This window comes from Haliaeetus leucocephalus, unplaced genomic scaffold (assembly GCF_000737465.1).
Source record: "Haliaeetus leucocephalus isolate CR32 unplaced genomic scaffold, Haliaeetus_leucocephalus-4.0 Scaffold144, whole genome shotgun sequence".
NCBI lineage: Eukaryota > Metazoa > Chordata > Aves > Accipitriformes > Accipitridae > Haliaeetus > Haliaeetus leucocephalus.
The window spans coordinates 410,391-430,314 of record NW_010972580.1 but is presented as its reverse complement, the minus strand read 5'-3'; the positions used below and the strand labels follow the sequence as shown (position 1 = coordinate 430,314).

The 19,924-nt window shown below is 58.8% G+C and overlaps 2 protein-coding genes across 2 annotated transcripts; both read left to right on the top strand.

Annotated features, from left to right (window-relative positions):
* The first annotated feature begins 260 nt into the window (after nucleotides 1–260).
* On the top strand, nucleotides 261–11,313 carry KIF18B (kinesin family member 18B). Its single transcript, XM_010561438.1, has 15 exons — nucleotides 261–576; nucleotides 2,716–2,873; nucleotides 3,362–3,466; nucleotides 3,720–3,830; nucleotides 5,316–5,513; nucleotides 5,731–5,907; nucleotides 6,294–6,368; nucleotides 6,477–6,561; nucleotides 6,895–7,019; nucleotides 7,278–7,393; nucleotides 8,141–8,355; nucleotides 9,127–9,658; nucleotides 10,445–10,540; nucleotides 10,744–10,835; nucleotides 11,204–11,313. Exons 1-15 carry the CDS (start codon nucleotides 261–263, stop codon nucleotides 11,311–11,313), a joined length of 2,511 nt encoding a protein of 836 aa, XP_010559740.1.
* Nucleotides 11,314–14,873: 3,560 nt separating this feature from the next.
* GFAP (glial fibrillary acidic protein) lies at nucleotides 14,874–19,374 on the top strand. Its single transcript, XM_010561436.1, has 9 exons — nucleotides 14,874–15,340; nucleotides 15,928–15,988; nucleotides 16,202–16,297; nucleotides 16,392–16,553; nucleotides 17,409–17,534; nucleotides 17,750–17,970; nucleotides 18,174–18,217; nucleotides 18,926–19,011; nucleotides 19,333–19,374. The coding sequence occupies exons 1-9, from the start codon at nucleotides 14,874–14,876 to the stop codon at nucleotides 19,372–19,374; spliced, it is 1,305 nt and encodes a 434-aa protein (XP_010559738.1).
* The last annotated feature ends 550 nt before the right edge of the window (nucleotides 19,375–19,924 follow it).

Sequence of the window (19,924 nt, the reverse complement as noted above, 5' to 3'; positions counted from 1 at the left end):
GAATGTAGGGCTGTTGGGGGGGTTATAAGGATGGCTATAGGGGCACCAGTGGGGGTTAGGACAGGGAGGGGGTGGGAGCAGGGCCCGGGGTTGGGGTGGGAATCCTTGCCCAGCCTCAGGCTCCCCCTCCACCACTTCACCCCCCCGCTGACACATTACCCCCCCATCCCTCAGAGTGCCTGAGACCCCTGGGATGTTCAAGCCTTGAGCTGTGTTCTCCAGCCATCATCATGCCCCTACGGCAGCTCCCCCATGTCCCCATGGCGCTGGCCCCCCTGCCCCAGGAGGGCACCATGGCTGTCATGGTGCGCGTGCGGCCCCCCAGCCCCTGTGAGCAAGAGCAGGTCGTGCACCGCATCCTGCACGTTGTCGACCAGCACGTCCTCATCTTTGACCCTGAGGAGCACAGTGGCCCCCCCAGCAGCATGCTGCCCACCCACAGGCCCAAGCAGCAGGGCAAGGACCTGAAGTTTGTCTTTGACCAGGTTTTTGGGGAGGGGGCCACGCAGGAGGAGGTGTTCGAGCACACCACCTGCGAGATGTTGGACAGCGTCCTCGATGGCTACAACTGCTCCGGTAAGACCCGGCAAACGACGTCAATCCTTGCAGGAGCTCCTGCCCCATCCGCTCCTGGGCTGGGTGGGCTCAGTGGAGCCACGGATTTATTTTGGAAGCCCCCAGGCAGCTGGGGAGATGGGGGGGACACAACAGCAATGCAAAAACATGTAGCCTCAAACTTGTTGGTGGCAACAAGCTGGGGTGATTGCAAGTGTGATCAGGACAGGGATTATCCAGATGTGGAAATGTCATCTGTCTTGGTAGGTAAGTGAGGGGAAGCAAAACATGCAGTGCTCTTACAGAATCACAGGAAAAAAAAAAAGCAGGTGAGCAAGAAAAGCGTGAAGATTAACACAGATGAGTGCAAAGTCTTGCACTTGGGGTGGGGTAACTCAGGAGCCCAGTACAGGCTGGGATCTCTGTGGCTGGGGAGCAGCCTCGCTGGGAGGGACCTGGGGGTCCTGGTGGACAATGACCTGAATGGGAGTCAGCAGTGCACTGCGGCAGCAGCAAAGGCAAGTTGCATCTGGGGCTGCATCCACAGGGGCATTTCTAGCTCAGATAGAGATGTGATCATCCCACCCAGTGCTGTGTCCAGCTTTGGTGCCCGCAAGACAGGAAGGATGTGGACAGAATAGAGACTTTCCAAAGGAGGACCATGGAGATGATCTGAGGGCTGGAAAGCCTGCCCTAGGAGAAAAGACTGAAGGAGTTGGGTCTCTTCTCCTTGAAGAAGACATGGGGGGAACCTCATCCGTTTTTGAGTACTTAAAGGGCAGCTACAGATGGGGATGGAGGCTCTCTGGTCACAAGAAGACAAGGGGCAACAGGTACATGTTGCATCTGGAGAGATTTCATCTCAGTATAAGACAGACATTTTTTACAGTGAGAACATTCACTGGAACAACCTCCCCAGGGACGTAGCAGAGTCCCCACGGCTGGAGGTGTTCAAGATGCCACTGGACAAGGTGTTGAGATGATCTCATCCAGGCTCTCTTTCCTACGAGAGCTTGGACCAGATGGTCTCTCCATGTCCCTCTCAGCCTGGGCAGTTCTGTGATACTGGGGGGCTGCAATAGTGCTTGGCACTGCAGGACATTTGATGTAGAGGATGGAGGTGGGTGTTGGGATAGAAAATGAGGCTGGGCAGGCTCTTTCCAGGCATTTTGACGGACAAGGGTCACTTGTTCTCTGCTCTCCTGGGGTGGGAAGGATGGGAAGAAATCAGGTGGATCCTGTGGTACAAAGAGCACCTTGGTTTTGCCTTCCCAGCTCGAATTGCCGTGATAGGCAGAACTTTGAGAGGATGCTGAGTTTCAGAGCGGGATCTGGGGTGAAGCAGACATGTCTTGGGGTGCTTTGGGGGTTGCCATGCCCCTCGTGAGCATCTCCCAGGCTGGCAGCTCCGTAAAGCTGGGTCTAAAAGTTCCTCATCTGACACCACAGACCTCCGTGCTGTTCACAGGCTGTCAGCAGACGAGCGGCTTAACAAGCATATCACTTCTGTGAGGCAGGCACCGAGCGGAAGACAACCACTCTCCTGTCTAATCATGGGCCGGGCACTGGGACTGGGGATGCTATTCCTGGCTCTCTGGCGTGCTCTGTGAGCTGCTGAAGGCTGCCTCTGTCACAGTGCCCACCTGGCAGGCATGTCTCGTGTCTCTATCTGCATAAAATAACTCTAGGATCATCAAATGAGAGAGTTGCGAAGCACCGAGTGCTGCTAATGGGGAGAAGGGCTGAGGCTCTCTAGATTAGTGTGTCCTGCTCTGATGGTGGTGCTTCAAAGAGGGTGTTGAAAGATGGAGGGGAAAAATGAGATGAATTACAAGAAGCACCTTCTGGTGAGAGATGGGAATGGGACTGCTCGGCTTGTTAAAGGGAAGGTTCGGGGGTGACTTGAGCATCTAAGCAGGTGATGGTTTGGGGACTCGTTCTGTCTCTGCTAAATTAGGCTGAAACGAGGAAAAAAATTGCACTGAAGGATAGCACAGCTAGTGTGGAGGGTAATTAGCTTTGCCTCGTCTCCGCAAAGCCCGCAAGCGACCTCCACCACAGGAGTTTCTGTGGGAAGCTCTCCCCTCCAGCAAGGAGTGGACGTTACTCCACTCCTGTTAATTAATGATTGTTTCAACCGTCCACCCTTTCTCCTCACAGTGTTTGCCTACGGTGCGACTGGAGCAGGAAAAACCTACACCATGCTGGGCTTGGAGAAAAGCCCCGGCATCATGTACCTCACCATGATGGAGTTGTACAGGAGGATTGAGGCCAGAGAGGAGGAGAAGAGCTACGAGGTCCTAGTCTCCTACCAGGAGGTATGCTGTGGTTGAGCCATGCCCCCTCCTGCCTCTGGCTCACCATCGCCAAGATTTGGGGTTGATCCGGACCCTGTAGTGCCATGTTCAGGGTACCTGCTGTGCTGTCAGCTCTGCCCAGTGTCCCCAGTGCAGTCCTAGAGCCCAACTGGAAGCAGGCTCACCCGCCCAGTCTGGTGAACTGGTGCTGCTGGTTTCTCCCACCTGGAATCGTGGAATTTTCTCTTCCTCGCTGTGGTCCACACAGCAATGAGGGCTTGCTGGGTGAAAGGGCTTTAGAGGGGTGGTGGCACAATGACTTGCCCATAAAGCCCTCCTGAGCTGTCCTCTGCATTTAGAGCACCGTCAGCTGCTCTTGGTGTAACGAGGTCCTGGAGGTGATGTTGGAAGGGACACCAGGTCGTGTGTGACCCTGGGGTACAAAGCTCCTCTCCCTGCTCGCTGCTGGGGAACCAGACCTCAGCCTTACATTGTGTTCTCCGCTCCAGGTGTACAACGAACAGATTCATGACCTGTTGGAACCCAAGGGCCCTCTGGCCATCCGGGAGGATCCCGAGAAAGGAGTTGTAGTTCAGGGTCTATCTTTCCACCGGGTGGGTATAAAAATGGGCACAAGGTCTGGGCAATGCTGCAACTACACCAGTTCTGAAAGCAAATGCTGGGGGACGTGGAGGGGTGTGAAGACACAGGGCTGCTATCTGCATGGCTCCTGGCTGGCAGCAAATGTGACCCTGAGCTGAAACGAGCCCTGCAGAGCTGCAAGATGCCTCAACCTAAGTCGCTGTGGCTGCTTGGTGCCCGCGTACGGGGTGTGCTGATGCCTGCCCTCTGCATGTTCCCTCCCAGCCCACATCGGCAGAGCAGCTCCTGGAGATGTTGGCCAATGGCAACAAGAACCGGACGCAGCATCCCACCGATGCCAATGCCACCTCCTCCCGCTCACACGCTGTCTTCCAGGTGAGGGCTGGTGGTTGCAGTATCGCTTGAGATTTGTGCGGAAAAGGGGGCTAGGGAGCAATCTCATGCCAGGACAGACATCTCGGGGTTCCTGCCACTGCTCCTGGTGTGCCAAAGGGAAAATCGGAGTGATTGTGGTGCCGAAAAGGGAGGTAGGGGGCTGGGCAGGCCACTAGCAAGCACTGTAGCAGGACGGCACGTACTGGTCATGCTGGTGGCCATGTCTCCCAGACAGCCCCGTACTCCCAGCTTGGTGTTACATGTCCCAAGGGCTGAAGTTTCACTTTGTGCTTTTGACTCGTGTTGACTTAGCATTTGGGAGCCATACCTAAAACCTGACCCAGAGCAAAGGGGGATGTTTATTGCTGGCTCATGCTTGTGCCTCCCCCCAGGTGCTGTGGGCACATTGTCTCCTCGGTTGCTGTGTCCCCCTTGGCACTAAACTGGGAATTACACTCCCCCGGGGGCTCTGAATTTGCTCCCTGGTTTCTCAGTACTCTCCTATGCAAAGCTGCCAGTTGATTTCAATTCCAGCCAGGCCCTTCCCCGAATTAGCAGGGCCATCACGGCTGCATGGGGAGACAGAGGGCTCTGACTGTAATTTCAGTCTGAACCTGGTGCCTTGCCCGTTGCTGCTTGCAGGGGGGAAGTCCAGGTGTCTGGATGCTTTCCCAGGCGGCTTCCCAGCTGGGCTTGTTGGTGGGTGCTGGATTCCTGCCTGCCGTGAATCCATTAGCTGTGCTGGAAATCTGCCCTTCCCACTGCCGGCTCTGCCTCCTGGCAGGTGAACTGCGGTCTGGTGAGGATGCAAGACCGGTTACGGGCCTCCAGCATCTCCGTGGCACCTCTAGTCCTTGCAGGAGTTGCTCCTGGAGCATTAAGGGTGTTATAGGATGGTGGGAGAAGCATTTGCTTCTCCTGGGAGATCTTTAGGGATGCAGAAGGGGAAGTTACAGGGTGATGCTGCTAGGTGAGTCTTGGTGGCTGTGTCCCTCCTCCCCTCCACCAGCTGGGAACTGGACGGTTAGTACCAAGAGCCCTGGCTTTATGCCACCCTGGGGGCTTGCAGCCGCTGTTGGAGTCTGGATTGCTGGTAACATCCACAGTCAGAGTCTGGGCTGGGGCTGCCACTGTGCATGAGCACTTCCTGGGTCATGCCGGCACTCTAGGTTGGCATGTTGCCCTTCAGGGTCCCAACCAGCTGTACCCCACTTGCTCACCAAGTGTAGGAGATGCTGATTATTTTCTGTAGCTCTGTCACTTCTTGTGAGAATCCCTTCCGTGGCTTTGCTACTCATGTCATCACTGAGTTTTCAGCTTGTCTTTTTGGCATGCCAGGGTCCTGTTTTTCCCCTGTTTGATCTGGTGGTCTGCATGATCCACTTCGCCACCCTTTTGTAAACATTGAAACTGGTGATGCTGGCTCCAACCAGCAACGTCGTGTGCCTTGTTGAGCTGCCGCCTCACCAACCTCTGTCTTCGCAGATCTACTTGAAGCAGCAGGACCGCATTGGTGGCCTCACTCGGGATCTGCAAGTGGCCAAGATGAGCTTGATTGACCTGGCAGGCTCGGAGCGAGCTTCGGTCACCAAAACCAAGGGAGAGCGGCTCCGTGAGGGTGCCAACATCAACCGCTCACTGCTGGCCCTCATCAATGTCATGAATGCACTGGCTGATGTAAAGGTAATGCTGTTTGTGTGGACCTGCTGTGCTCTGGCTCTGCAGGGTGGGTGAATGTGAGCAGTATCAAGTGATGGTCTAGCTGGTGCAGTGAGGATGGCAGCCTGGGCTGGACTCAGAGGTGCTGTGGGATGAGCGTGGCCATCCCCTTGTGACACAGGATTCAGAGCTGAGCACCCAAGGGCCAAAAGCTGAGCAGACCCTTGATCTCTTGGTACAGAGCAAGAAAACCCACATCCCGTACCGGGACAGCAAGCTCACACGCTTGCTAAAGGACTCCATTGGCGGCAACTGCCGCACCGTCATGATTGCTGCTGTGAGCCCCTCCGTCCTGGCCTATGAGGACACCTACAACACGCTCAAGTATGCCAGCCGGGCCAAGGAGATCAAGCTGTCGGTGAGGCTCTTGTGTTGCGGTGGTGATCTGTTGTGTGTTTCGGAGCTGTTGGGGATGGGTGGGAAGGAGCCTGGTCCATGGTGGGGTAGATTAGTGGGTGCCTCCCTTCTCCAGCTTGAGTTTTCCAGCACTGGGGATGCTGCTTCAGGCAAAGCAGCTGGTGAAGCTGCAAGACACTGTGTGCTCGGTCTTCTGTTAAAGCCCCTCAGGCCAGAGCCCAAAAAGGCTTGTGACTGTGGCAGCAGACCCCTGAGTGCAGATTGTGCCCAGTACAGCCACCCTGGGGACACTGGAGGAAGCTGAGTAGCTGTGCTGCTCCAGCATCGCAGAGGGGTATGTGCTGCCCCAGTGCTTCTGTAACCTCTCCCTCATCCCTGTCGCTGCAGCTGAAGAGCAACGTGCTCAGCTTTGACTGCCCCGTTAGTAAATACGCTGTGATCTGCGAGCAGCTGAAAGCAGAGGTGAGATGCTGGTGGGGAGGGGAGGGCTCTGTCTTTAGCTGTGGTTTGCTTGGGATGTGGACCTCTGAGCTCCTGGGGGTCATGAAACTGTCTGATCCTTCCTCACAGGTGGCAGATCTGCGGAAGAAGCTCCGTGCCTATGAGGATGCTGCCCAGGAGAAAGAGAACAGGATGCCGGCACCACTGTCTCCCATCAGCTCGAGCACAGTGGGGCTGCTCAGGTGAGGCTGGTGGGGAGGAGGGACAGAGCTTGGTGTGACCTCCTGGTGTCCCCTGTGTCAAGGAGTCTGCAGGGTTTTAGTGCTGGTCAGAGCCCAGATGTCCATCAGAAAGCAGATGAACTTCTCTCCTGGTGTGCACCATCATCTCAACTGGTCAGGTGTAGTTATGAGCCTGACGGACCACAGCAAAGCTGGGCTGCAAAGGCCAAATCTTCTTCTGTTTGATCCATCTCCAAACTTCTTAGGTAATGTGATGGCTTCCCCAGAGGATCTTCTCTGGCTCAGTGGCTTCTTCTCTGGCTTCTGTAGGTTGGAGGAAGCTGTCCCAAAGACATGCGTGGCCCTTGATTTTCAGAGGGAGAGTGATGGAGAGCAGCAGAAGCTGGAAGATGGATGGCCTGTTCAGCTGCAGCTGGAATTGGAGAAGGAGGTGACAGAAGGGGTGGACAGCGCAGGAGGGCTTGGCATGACGAGTGGTGCCTGGTGGGGGGGCTCAAATACCCTTGTGGGGTACACTGGGCATGCTGGGAGAGGGCAGGAACTCAGCCAGTCTACAGGGTCCTGGCTCAGCATGTGTTGGGCTGTGGATTGCTAGCAAAACCCCTTAACTTCCCAGCTAACAGGGAGTTTGGGGACCAAACTCAGCTTAAATATGGGCTAATCCTGGACTTCTGGGCAATTGCTCCAGGCTCCAGAGGAAATGCCTCCCAGCAGCCTCAGAGCAACCCACCAGACAGATATCCAGCTGGAACAGAAGAAACCAAGCCATCTTCTACAGGGGTTGTCCGGCAGCCAGCCAGAGACGTGAGTGTCTTTGTGCTGTCCCCACATGCCACTTCCTCTTGTTTGCCTGTACACGTAGCCTTGTTTGCCTCCTGTTGCACATAGCCATCCTAAGGGTAGTCTAGATGGACGTGGGACCAGGTCTTTGCTTGCAGATGACTGCCTGCCCTCCAAAATAAGGGATTTGGCTCCTGGGGATCTAATCCTATGGGATAATCTCTCCTGGAAATGCCAGCAAGGAAGGTTTCCAGGCACAGCAACTGCGTGAGCCTTAAGTGCTTGTTGTTAGTCCTGAAATTACCTCCACGAAGTCTTTTCTCCTGCTTCAGCTCCCCCAGGTCCTGCCCTGGCAGGGCTCCCATGGCACCATCTGCTGATGTCTCTGCCCCAAGCATCTTGGCAGAATGAACCTCTTTAGAAAGGTCTCTTGAGGGAGGCTGGCCTTGACATGTTCCTGGATCTCTGTCTGCCTCTAGCTGAGCTAATGAGTGTCTGAAGCCCAGCAGAAAGTCTGTAGGTGCCATTTTGTCCCTTGTAACCAACAGGTGAACATGCAACTCACAGCTCAGGTTCTCCAGTAAGAGATTTACAACTTGGGTATCTCACAGCTTCAAAGTTTGCCTCTCTTCCCCCAAAACTCTGCGAAGAGGCTCTGCCCTACCCAAGGAGGTGTCTTGGAGGCGATGCTCGTGGTGCTGAGCCTCTGTTACTGGTGACACTGGCACAAGCTCACCTGCTAACTGGTTCTTGGGTCTGTCTGTGTCCCAGGCTTGTAGCTGCCGTACTGAATGTTGCCCAAAAGCAGTATTCCCTCTTGAAGGATGCCAACCTCCTTACTCCTGACATGGTCTCTGAATTTGAGGAGCTGGAGCGCCTGGTCCATCAGGAGGCTGATGTAAACCTGGAGCAAGCCACATCTCTGAACAGACCCACAGAGGTCAGCGGGGCCACCCCAGCCCAGAGGATGCAGCAGGGCTGTGACGGTGAGGATTTGGATTTGGGACAGTGCTGTCCCCTCTCCTTTGTCTTGACATGTGCCAGAGGAGCTGGTGGTGGTGGGGGACAGCTCCCAGCCACGGGCCCAGGGCAGGGAGATGAGTTTCTCCTGATGTGGTGCCCAGTGGGTTATGCCGAGAGTGGTTCCAGCCTCGCTTTGTATAGCGATTCAGGCTAGCCAGCATATCTGGCAGCCTGGGGCACGGCAAGAGCCGTGAGCAGCCCTTGTCTCTGGGGAACTCAGCATGTGTGTGCAAGTCAGCTTAAATGTGAGTGATATTTCTGCTCCAGGAGACCAAAGCAGCAGTTCTGATCGTAATTTTTTCTCGTCTTGTTTATTCCTCCATGGTACATTTGCCCGAGTCAGCCTGGCTGCAGCCTCCTGGCTGGCAGCCTGCATCTGACCAGGGCTGAGCTCTTCCTCCTCATCCTCAGTGCCAACACATTAACCTGATAGCAAAGCTGTGGGCTCTGCAGACCGTGTTTTCTGGGGACAGACCAGGCACTGCCACGGGGCACTTGCTTTGGGACCAGTGTGGTGCCTTTAGGCTGGCAAGGCACAGGATTATTTGTGCTGGCTCTTTTCCTCTGGGTTTAACGTGATTTGATGAAAACACCCGCTGGCAAACAGCTGCTGTAGGGCTTGCTGGGCAGATCTCTGCTGAGCTGTGAGGGGGGGCAGAGGGGGATACCCCAGGGTTTGGGGGTGTCTGGGAGCTGCAGACAGGGAGGTGACTGTTTCTTCTCTGCTCCTTTAGCAGAGGCATCTGTTGCTGTGTCCAGTACCCCTGTGACAAGCACCACCCTGCAATGCTTGCGGCAGCTCACTCCACTCTCCAGTTCCATGCTGATGGCTCCCAGCCCAGTTAAGAAGAGGAGGAAGTCTGGGAGGAAGTTGGGAAATCCCCGCAGCCTCAAAACACAGATGAAATGCCAGCGGGGATGTGGGAAAAAAGCGGAGACTCCTAGGGCGATGCAGAGCCTAGGCATCTCCTGTCTCAAAGCAGCAGCCCAGACACCCCCTGTCTCCCCGGTGCCATCACGTTGCACCCCCAAAATCTGCACACTGACAGTCACCAAAAGCCATGTGCCCCTGGCAGTGTCAGCTGCTCAAAACTGCTGCATCTGGCCTGCCCTGCCCGTCCATGACCTGAATGTGACTTTCGAGATCTGCAAGGGCTGCGATTCACCTGGCATGGCCAAGCCAGCTGCCTTCAGCACACCTGAATTCTCTGTCTGGGACAATGTTCAGAGCATCCTAAACAAGAAGGACACACCCTTTGTGCCCAAGTAAGTGCTGCCCTGGATGGGTTACCCATGTTTTTGGGGAGCCCCTCTTCATGGTCTTGCTGTCTGGGTGAATCCTTTGTGGATCACTGCAGCTCTGCTAAGAGGGGAGGCTGGGCAGAAGATATTTGGCCTGTAGACGGGCAGCCAGTGGGCCAAGCTTGTGTGTGAATCACTTGCAAAGATATAAAAAGCATTCCAAGAAAATCTATTTCTCCTTCTTCTCTTCCCTTTGGACATGGAGGAGCATCCTCCACATGGCTTCTGGAGCCCCATGTGCTGGTTGGGAAGCAGGTGGGATATTGCCTCTCCTCCCAGAGAGGTTGAAGCGAGGGTCGGGACTGCGCAGTGTGGTGTTTCTAGGGTGTTTTATTTTTTTATTGCTGGTGCTTCAAAGCTTCTGGCTTTCACAGAGCTGTGTGAATTTGTGTGACCAGCCAAAAACAGAGATCAGCATGCCCTTGGTAATGCAGGACACCCTTAGGTCTCCCTATCTCCTCCTATAGCTCTAGGAAATCATTCTTGTAGAGGGTAACTGGGGAAACTGAGGTACAGGGGAACGGCCCGACCACCTTAGGGAGCAGGAGTACCCAGGCAGCTGCTGCCACTAGTGCAGATCCCCTGAGGATTCACCCCTGTTTCAGTCATCTTCCCCTGCAAAACCAGACACGTTTCCTGTGACTTCTGTTCCCTGCAGGTGGATGGTGTTGGCCCAGTTGCCTCCCAGCCTTGTGAGAGTGAGTGGTCGGGATCTAGCCCTGGCACTAACCCTCTTTTCCTTGGCTGCAGATCCTGTGTCCCAGTGTTTGCCATGAGGGGTTCCTCCATCCCCAAGCCCTCCTCTGTCTCCAAAGCATCTGCGCAGAAGCGGAGGCAAGTGGAGAGGTGAGACAGCCGCTGGCACCCTGTACCCTAGAGCGCTCTGTGCAGGCAGCAAGGATTGGCAGCTCCTGCCTGTGCTCGCCTCTGGGACTCGAGCCCCTATCCCTGCCTGTGTTGGCTCCACCCTGCCTGTAACATCTGGGGGTGATGGGGGGGCCTCTGCCCTGAGCCTCGAGGGTTTAAAATGGCCCCTTTCTCTTTCACAGCACCACTTACCCCTCCCTGGGTAGGCTCCAGAGCCGCATCGCCCAACTCCCGAGCAGCAGCCAGAGATCTGTGAAGCCCTCCCGCATCCCAGGTGAGCCCTGTGCCCTCCACACCTGGCCAGGTGCCTAGGGAACACCTCTCCCTACAACATGATGGGCTGCGGGAGTGATCCCTGCCTCGGGAGAAGCAGCAAACTGGTGTTGTGCCAGCCCCGTTCCAGCTCAGGGGGTGAAAATACCTGGGAATTGGGATGCTTGGTGCTGGTGGAAGATGCTGTTTGGGGTTTGCTGCTTTCTGGCTGCAGCCACAGCCTTGGGGAAGGGCGGTGGGTGCTTGGGGAGGGGTAGAAAGGAGGAGGGAGCTGGTGGCAGTGTCTGGTTGCCAATCACGAGGGGACCTGGGTTTGCTGCTTTTACCCAGGAGCTGCCTCATGTGCTTCTCTCCTCTTTCCATCCTCAGAATGTCCTTCGGGCGCCCTTGCCTGGAAGGGCAGCAAGAGGACCACCAAAGGGCTTGCGGCACGTGACGGCACAGCCCCTGCTCCCACCCCCCAGCCAATGAAGTTCTAATGCTTATGGCCCCACCGACCAGGATCCCTCCCAACATCCAAACCCAAGTGTCAAACTTCTTTGTTTCTCTGAGAGCCCTATCCCATCCCTCCTGCAGCCCCACAAGTTTCCCCTCAAGCCCTTCTTCTACACCTAACATCACCCCCAGGGTCCCGGTTGTGTCCCCCGTTGCGTGTTACCCCCCCTTGGCGCAGCCCTGTATATTTTTTGCAGCAGATGGATTATTGCTGTTCCCTCTCAGCCCCTCTCTAATCTGCGCCAGGGTGTCGAGTGCTAACAGATGGGTGATGCTAAGAAATAACACGCGCTTTTAATAAATCCTTTCGTTTCAAACCAGAGGGGCGAGGGGAGACGTGCGGCTGTTTCTTCTCGCCTCCCCCTCGTGCAGGGAGCTGGGATTGGGTAGCGGCTCCTGTCTGCGGGCCTGGAAAAGGCCCTTGCTTCTGGGGGTGGGCTCCATAGTAGCTTCCCCCCATCTCCCATCATCATAGGGGCCCCATGGGTGCCTCCTGCCCCCTTTGCTGTGCCTGTGGGGGTCTGGGCTGCTTGCTCAGTATCCCAGGGTGCAGGCCAGGGGCGGTGGAGGCTGCCTGCCCTCCCAGCTCCTGCTGCTTTGTGTAGTGATTGGGGCAAAAGTTCCTGTGCTGTTTACTCCCTGCTAAAACCCCATCGCTGCCACCCCTGTCTTCTTGTCCCCCTGGGATCCTCACTCCAGCTGCCTGCAAACCCCCAGTCTGGGTGCAGAGAGCTCTGAGCATCCCTACCCAGGGACCACACCTGTCCCCTGACACCCCTGTGACCCCTTTTCGTGTCATGCCAGGGCACATCTAAGTACTGACACATCTGGCTGCCTGCCCAGCTCCTTGTTGCCACCCTCAGAGGTGACCAAGGGTGGCAGGAGCAGGATGGGAAGGGTGGACCTAGCTCCGGGTGTGCTGCTGTCCCATGGGGACCAGGGTCACCGACTCCTCCTGTCCTACTTTCCTGCCTGACAGTGGCAGATCTTGCCTTTGTCTTCTCAGAGGCTGGAAGCTTCTAATTAAAACTTCCAGCCCGCTCCCAGTTAATTTGTCTCATTAAGAGGGGGCCTGGGAGGAGGAGGAGGGAGAGCCTAGCTCTGCCTCCACGCAGCCACCGGGAGTGACAGCTTTCCGTGCTTTGATCCTGGCTGCGTAGGAGCTGGGAGAAAATAAATCTCTGGGGAGTGGCTCATGTAGGACCCCGAAGCCCCTGCGCCCCCGCTCCGTTCCCTCCGCCCTGCGAGGGCTGTGCACCCCAGGGGACTTCAGGCAGTCTAGAGCGATGGAGGTCCCCTGTCACCACGGGCTGTCACACAGCATGTGTCCCCAGGGATGTCACTGTTCTGGCAGGCTGGGGACACCAAGCATCACGTGTGGGGTATGTAGGTGCCCCAAGCCAGGTGATTCTGTAGGCAAAACCCTTGCCTGTGGTTGGTGACACCAGTCCAGGACAGCAAGGGGGACATGGTGTTGGCTGGGGACAAGGAGCTTCTTGGGGATAAAAGGGGGATTTGGCAGCAAGAGGTTGTCCCTGAGCACTGTCTCAGTGCCACCAGTATGACCCCCAAGTGGCTCTGGGTGCCCACAGATTGCACCCATGGCGACATGGCTGCTGCCACAACCCTTCCTGACCAGCCGCTGTCGGTGGCCCAGCGATGGTGGCTGGTGTCCAGTGGGGCTTGGCTGCCTGTCCCGAGCGGGCAGGGAGCCTTTCCCAGCCATCGGCTGCCATCTAGCTGCCGGCTGGTGAGACCTGTCCCCATCCCTGTCCCTGCAGCATCCTCACCAGCACCCCAGGGCCCCCCGTCCCCCAGCTTCCTCCCAGCTGCCTCTTGGGGCATCCACTGTGTGTCCCTTATGTCCCTAAAACACCCCCGTCCCCTGCCTGCGCTGTCCCCAAGGCCTGGCTGTGCCTCAATTCGTGGCCAGGGTGCGGTGGCTTGGAGGGGACAGGGCTGGTGGTGGCCCTATGCCCATCGCTGCCACCGCCCCTGGATCCGTCCCGCCGTGTTTCCCGGCAGCGTGGTGCCCCAGCACAAAGGCACCCCACGGCTGTGCCGGGCAGCACTGGCTCCGGCCCTGCACAAAGCCCCTTTCAGCCGCTTGGGGAAAGCCCCTGGCACCTGGCCCCTGCCTAGGGAGGGGTCCTGGCCCTCAGTCCTCCCCCACCGTTGGCCAACAGGGGGTAAAAGACCCCCCAAACTCTGTACACATGTGACCAGTGACATGGCCATGCACATGCAGCCGTGGCCATGGCAGGATCAGGCCCCCTCAGAGCTGGGAAGGGGATCCAGTGTCCTGAGCTCCGGCCAGGCTCCAGTGGCGACCAGCCAGCGCTTTTACAGACCCACTGGGGTGGAAAGGACTTTGGAGGCTTCAGCCACTTAATTAGCAGCCTGCCTTAATTAGCAGCCTGCCCGCGCTGCAAGACTGCCTGAAAAGTGCCTCGGCCCGCTGGGGTGGCTGGTACTGAGCTGCTTGTGCCGGGGCTCGTCCCGGGGGGATGTAACATGGGGAGCGTGGGTGTGTGTGCACGTGTGTGTGCGCACACGTGTGGATGTGCACGCGCGTGCATAGCAGGATGGCCGTGCATGTTGTGTATACATGGAAGGGTAGATGTGCTTCTGCAGCTCTGTGCGTGTGCATGTGCACAGGTGTTCAGGGAAAGCAGCATGCGTGTGCGGATCTGTGCACGCTGGGTGTGTGTGCACATGTATATGCAGGGGTAGGTGTGCATGTGCGTGTGCATTGGACGTGGTGTGTGTGCACATGGGCATGGAGGGATGGATGTGCATGGACATGGGTAGACATATGCGTGTATCTGTAGGTGCATGTATGCACATGTGGATGTGTGCATGCATACAAGTGGGTGCGTTATGTGCCTATATGTAGAAGTGCACATGCACGTGTGCGGATGCCTCCTTATGGGTGTGTGCGCAGGACGGGGAGGGGGTGGGGTGTGCGCACACGCATGCAGGCATGTGTGCACGAGGGGGTGGCTGTGCACGCGTGCACCGGAGCCTGCCTGGTGTGTCTCTCTGCCTTGAGCACCTCAGACGCTGCTGGGGCCAGGGGTGTCGTGGGGACGGGTTCCCGGGGCGCAGATACAGCCTGGGCCCTTGCAGCGGGCACCCTACAGCACCACACCCGCCCTCGCACCCAGCACCCACAGTGCCCTGTGGCGTTGTACCCAGTCCCTCGGTGTTTACCCAGCCTTGCACCCAGCACCCACCCACCGGCTGCCCCATGGGTGCCCGTGGCCACTGCTCTGCCTCCCCCCTTGGCGTCTGCCCCAGGCTCCCCCAGGCCCTGGCAGTTCTTGCCTTGGTGGGGGGCAGGCAGTGGGCAGGGGGCCGTGCCGCGGTGCCTGGGCTGGGTGCCAGGGCGCATCCGCCGCTGCCGGGCACCACAAAGGCTGGCTTTTGTGCTGGTCCTCCGGCTCCTTGGCTGGCGGCCAGCGCGGGGGTGGCCGGCAGGGCCAGGGGCCCCCAGGCTCCATAAAACTCCCCAGGCCAGGCACATCGCACCCACCCCTTCAGCATGGAGAGCCAGCGGCTGTCCTCCTACGGCCGCCGCTTCGGCCCTGCCACCCCAGTGTACCGGGTGCTCCCCGCCAGCCCCCCAGCCCGGCTCCGGGCTCCCCGCAGCACCCAGCCAGGTCCCCGTGTGGGTGCCCGCCTGGGGTCGGGCAAGATGGACTTCTCACTGGCTGCGGCGCTCAACTCAGAGTTCAGGGAGACGCGCACCAATGAGAAGGTGGAGATGATGGAGCTCAACGACCGCTTCGCCAGCTACATCGAGAAGGTCCGGCTCCTGGAGCAGCAGAACAAGGTGCTGGTAGTGGAGCTGAACCAGGTACGGGACCAGGAGCCCTCGCGTCTGGCTGATGTGTACCAGGAGGAGCTGCGTGACCTGCGGCGCCACGTGGAGCAGTTGGCTACAGCCAAGGCCCGTCTGGAGATCGAGAGGGACAACCTCACTGAGGACCTTGGCAGTCTCCAGCAGAAGTAAGATGCTGCCCTTCTTGGGGTAGTCCTGGGGACCGAGGTGGCCACCAGGACAGGACTGAGAGTGGCCACTGGGATGGGCATCAGGGTGACTACCAGGACCAGAGTGGCAGCAGGGACCAGGAGGGCCATCAGGGTGGTGTTGAGGGTTGTCCTGGGGCCCATGATGGTGGCGGGGCCCGTGATGGTGGCGGGGCCCGTGGTGGTGGCAAGGACCTGGGACCAGAATGGGGACTGGGCTGCCCCCAGGATCAGGGTGGCCGCTAAGACAGAGACCAGGGTGGCCACCAGGACCAGGGTAGCCCGGGGGACCAAGCACTGATGGGTAGCAGGGTGGTGATGGGGACATGGGTGGCAACAGGGACAAGGATGACCCCTGGGAACAGTAAGGGATGGTGGCACGGGATGTGGGATGGGCACAGGCACCGATGCGGTGTGCGGGTGCTGGTGCTGGTGGCGTGGGGCTGTGTCGACCCGGTGGGTCTGTCCATGGGACTGAGAGTAACGAGTAACGGCGCCAAATGAGTAACGATGCTGAACGGGTAGCGATGCCAAATGACTAAGGATGCCTCTCTGCTCCGGTGCAGGCTGCAGGACGAGGTCACCCTGCGGCTGGAGGCCGAGAGCAACCTGGCTGCCTACAGGCAGGTGAGGGCAGGGGCTGGATCCTGTGTCCCCCATCCTGCACCCCAGGGGTTCAGCTCAGGGATGGGGCAGGGGTGGGACGGGGATGGGCACGGACAGACAGGAGAGGGATGGGGCAGGGATGGGCAGGAACAGGCAGGGCCAGGCAGCTCAGGAGGGAGCAGACCCAGGTGGCCAGCCCTGGGGACAGTCCCTCATGTCCCCCCGCGGTGACAGGACGTGGATGCCGCTGCCTTGGCTCGCCTGGACCTGGAGCGGCGGGTGGGGACCCTGCAGGATGAGATCGCCTTCCTCCGCAAGGTCCATGAGGAGGTAACCCCCGGGGGGACTCGGCAGGGGGGGGCCTGGGGCTTGGGGGGGCCCTGGGGCTCAGAGGGGGCCAGGCTGACCCTCGCTGTTCCCCCAGGAGCTGCGGGAGCTGCAGGAGCAGCTTGCCCGGCAGCGGGTGCACATTGAGGTGGACACGAGTAAGCCGGACCTGACGGCCGCCTTGCGCGACATCCGCAGCCAGTACGAGGCCATGGCCGCCAGCAACGTCCAGGAGACCGAGGAGTGGTACAAGTCCAAGGTGTGGTGGGAGTCGGTCACCCAATGGATGGGTGGCTTGGCTGTCCCCTCCTGGGATGTCACCTGCTTGGGGCTGGAGTTGACCACTCCAGGGTTGGGTGGCTCTGCTTGGTGGTGGTGCATGGGGTTTGGGATCCCCACTGTCCCTGCTCATGTCCCATGTCCTGGTTTGGTCCCTGTGGGGAGCAGGGATGTGTCCCCTGTGACACCCCAAGGCACCATCCCTCCCACCCACAAAGCAGGGACGTGTTCCCAGCAACACCTGCCATCAGGGATGTCCCCCGTGTCCGCTGTCCTATCACGTCAAGGGAGCAGGGACATGCCTCCACAATACGTGCCATCGGCCACGTGCTTCGTGTGCACTGTCCCTTCCACCCACGAGAGCAGGGACATGTCCCTAGCACCACGTGCCGTTACGGGCACATCCCGTGTGCGCTGTCCCTTCCTCCCATGGGAGCAGGGATGTGTCCCCACGACACATGCTGCTGGAGCCACAGCCCTCCCACAGGAGCTGGATGTCCCCAGGACACGTGCCTCTGGGGATGTCCCACATGTCCCTTCCTGCTGTGGAAACAGGGATATGTCTCCAGTGCCACACCAAGCGCATATCCCATGTGCACTGTCCCCTCCTGCCATGGGAGCAGGGACATGTCCCCAGTGACACATGGCACTGGGGACATGTCCCATGTGCACTGTCCCACCACCCCCCAGGGTCAGGGACATTTCTCCGCGCCACATGCTACTGGGGCCATATCCCTCCTGTGGAGCAGAGGAGGGTCATGTCCCCACGCCATGTGCCACCAGGACATATACCTGCCACGTGGTCCCATCCCATGGCACATGTCCCCCCACCCAGTTTGCAGACCTGACAGATGCGGCCGCCCGGCACGCGGAGGCCCTGCGCGCAGCCAAGCAGGAGGCCAATGAGTACCGGCGCCAGCTCCAGGCCCTCACCTGTGACCTGGAGGCTCTGCGGGGTTCGGTAGGTGATGGCTGTGGGGTGCAAGGGGGTGGGGACATGGCCTCGGGGAGCTGCCACCACCATGGGGTTCTCTGGCACAGCAGTGGGGACCACCACCCAATGCTGGGGGAATGGCTGGTCCCCAAGGATGGGAGATGGATGGGGACTGTGGAGAGGCCCTAGGTCCTGGGAGAAGGTGGCCATGGAGGGTGTCACGTCCCCTCGTGGTCCCCCAGAACGAGTCCCTGGAGAGGCAGCTGCGGGAGCTGGAGGAGCGCTACGCCCTGGAGACGGCCGGCTACCAGGACACGGTGGTACGGCTGGAGGAGGACATCCGCAGCCTCAAGGAGGAGATGGCCCGGCACCTGCAGGAGTACCAGGATCTGCTCAACGTCAAGCTGGCCCTCGACATTGAGATTGCCACATACCGCAAGCTGCTGGAGGGCGAGGAAAGCAGGTGAAGGCAAAGCTGCGGCTCGATCCTGCCCCCTCCCCATCCCCAGCCATGCCCCAAACCAAGGCCAAATCCTCATGGTCCCTCTGGGGTGTCCAGCTCGGTTGGGGACCACCCTCCAGCCTCCTGCCCCAGCCCTGGGCAGGGTGGAGCTGGTGGGCAGCAGGACCCTGTGCTCTTCCCAATGCCCCCTGTTGCTCCTGCAGGATCACTATCCCTGTGCAGAGCTTCTCCAACCTGCAGATCCGAGGTAAGGCTGTGGCCACCTGTGGGGTGGGTTGGGGGGTGGGAGGGCAGGATGGTTGCACAAGCAGGGGTGGCTTCTGGTGGCTCCATGGGGGACATGCCATTTTGGCCATCCCTACCCCATCCAGAGGGATCAGGAGGTTTTCCTCTGAATCTCAAGGAACCAGGATTCCTGGGTTCTCCCAAGATGGGGGGAGGAGTGTGCCATGGCCACATCCCCAAGGCTGAGCATGTCCCCAAGGCCAATGACATCCCCAAGACTGACCATATCACGATGTCCATAGTGCCAGCCACATCCCCAAGGCCAATTGTGTTCCCCAGTGCCAACTGTATCCCCAAGAACAACCCTGTCTGCAAGCCCAATCACATCCTAAAGCCACCCATGTCCCTATGGCCAAACACATGCCCATGGCCAACCACATCTCTAAAGCCAAACATGTCCCCAGTGCCAACTGTGTCCCCAAGGCTAGTCACATCCCCAAGCCAGCCACATCCCCAAGGCCAATCATGTCCCCAATCGCATCCCCAAGCCAACCATGTCCCTGAGGCCAATGGTGTCCCTGAGGCTGGTCATGTCCCCAGGGCTGCTGTCTCCCATGGTTCAGGGCTTTCCAGCCCAACCTGTTTCCTTTGGGCCCCTCCACTTGTGTGTAGCTGGAAGGGCTATACCCCAGGCACCAGGTCACCACCATGTCCTGCCCGTGTCCCCTAGAGACCAGCCTGGATGCTAAATCTGTGTCAGAAGCCCATCTGAAGAGGAGCATCGTGGTCAAAACTGTGGAGACCAGAGATGGAGAGGTAGGAAGTCCTCATCCGTGTCACCCATGCTGCCTTCCCTCCACCCCCGCCTTCCCATGGGGTGTCCCTAAGGGGGTCACTCATCATGCACATGGGGCCACCATCCCTCAGCCCTGGGAGCAGCCCAGGCAGGGAGCCAGTGATCCCAGTGCCCTGAGAGCACAGCGTGAACTGGCTGTGGACCATGGTGGAGCTGAGCCTGGCAGCTCATAGAGAAAACCATCCCTGTCCCCATCCCCAAGCTCAATCAGAGCCCAGGCAGGCTCAGCCGGGGAGAAGAGCCTGATCCTGGGGTGATGGTCCCTCTCCCTCTGTCTCCAGGTGATCAAGGAGTCCAAGCAGGAGCACAAGGAGGTGGCATAGGGTGGGCGAGCCACAGCAGCCACACGCTTGTAGCTGTAGCTCCGTAGGTCCTGTCCGATGCTGCGAGGGAGCCCCACGGCCAGGCATGGGTCGCGGGAGGAGCTGGTGGTGCTTTGTCAGGGACCATCTCCCTCTCATCAGCCCCTTGCCTATCCCACGTTGCCCCGTGCCCCAGGGACCCCACTGACACCCTGTTTAGGGCTGGCTGTCAGCAAAGCAGCTGTCTGACCAGGCACTGTGTGGGGAGGGGATGGGCAATACCCGGGGGACGTGAGCGGTACCGGCCAGAGCCAAGCTCCCCTGCCGGGTTGCTACCACATCCCCATGGCACAGAGGGGCCAGCAGTTTTGGGGTTGTGCCCACGCCCACCCTGGGTCTCTGGCTCGTCAATGGCCAGGGAGAGAGTCAGTCCTGTTCCGATCTCCATGCACTGGTCAGACAAGACGGTGGTGCCAAGAGCATTTCTCCCTGCATCCCACCTTGCTGCCCTCTCTCTGGTCTGGGAGGCCACCCTGAATCTCCCCAGTGTACCCAGCCCTTGAGCACCCTT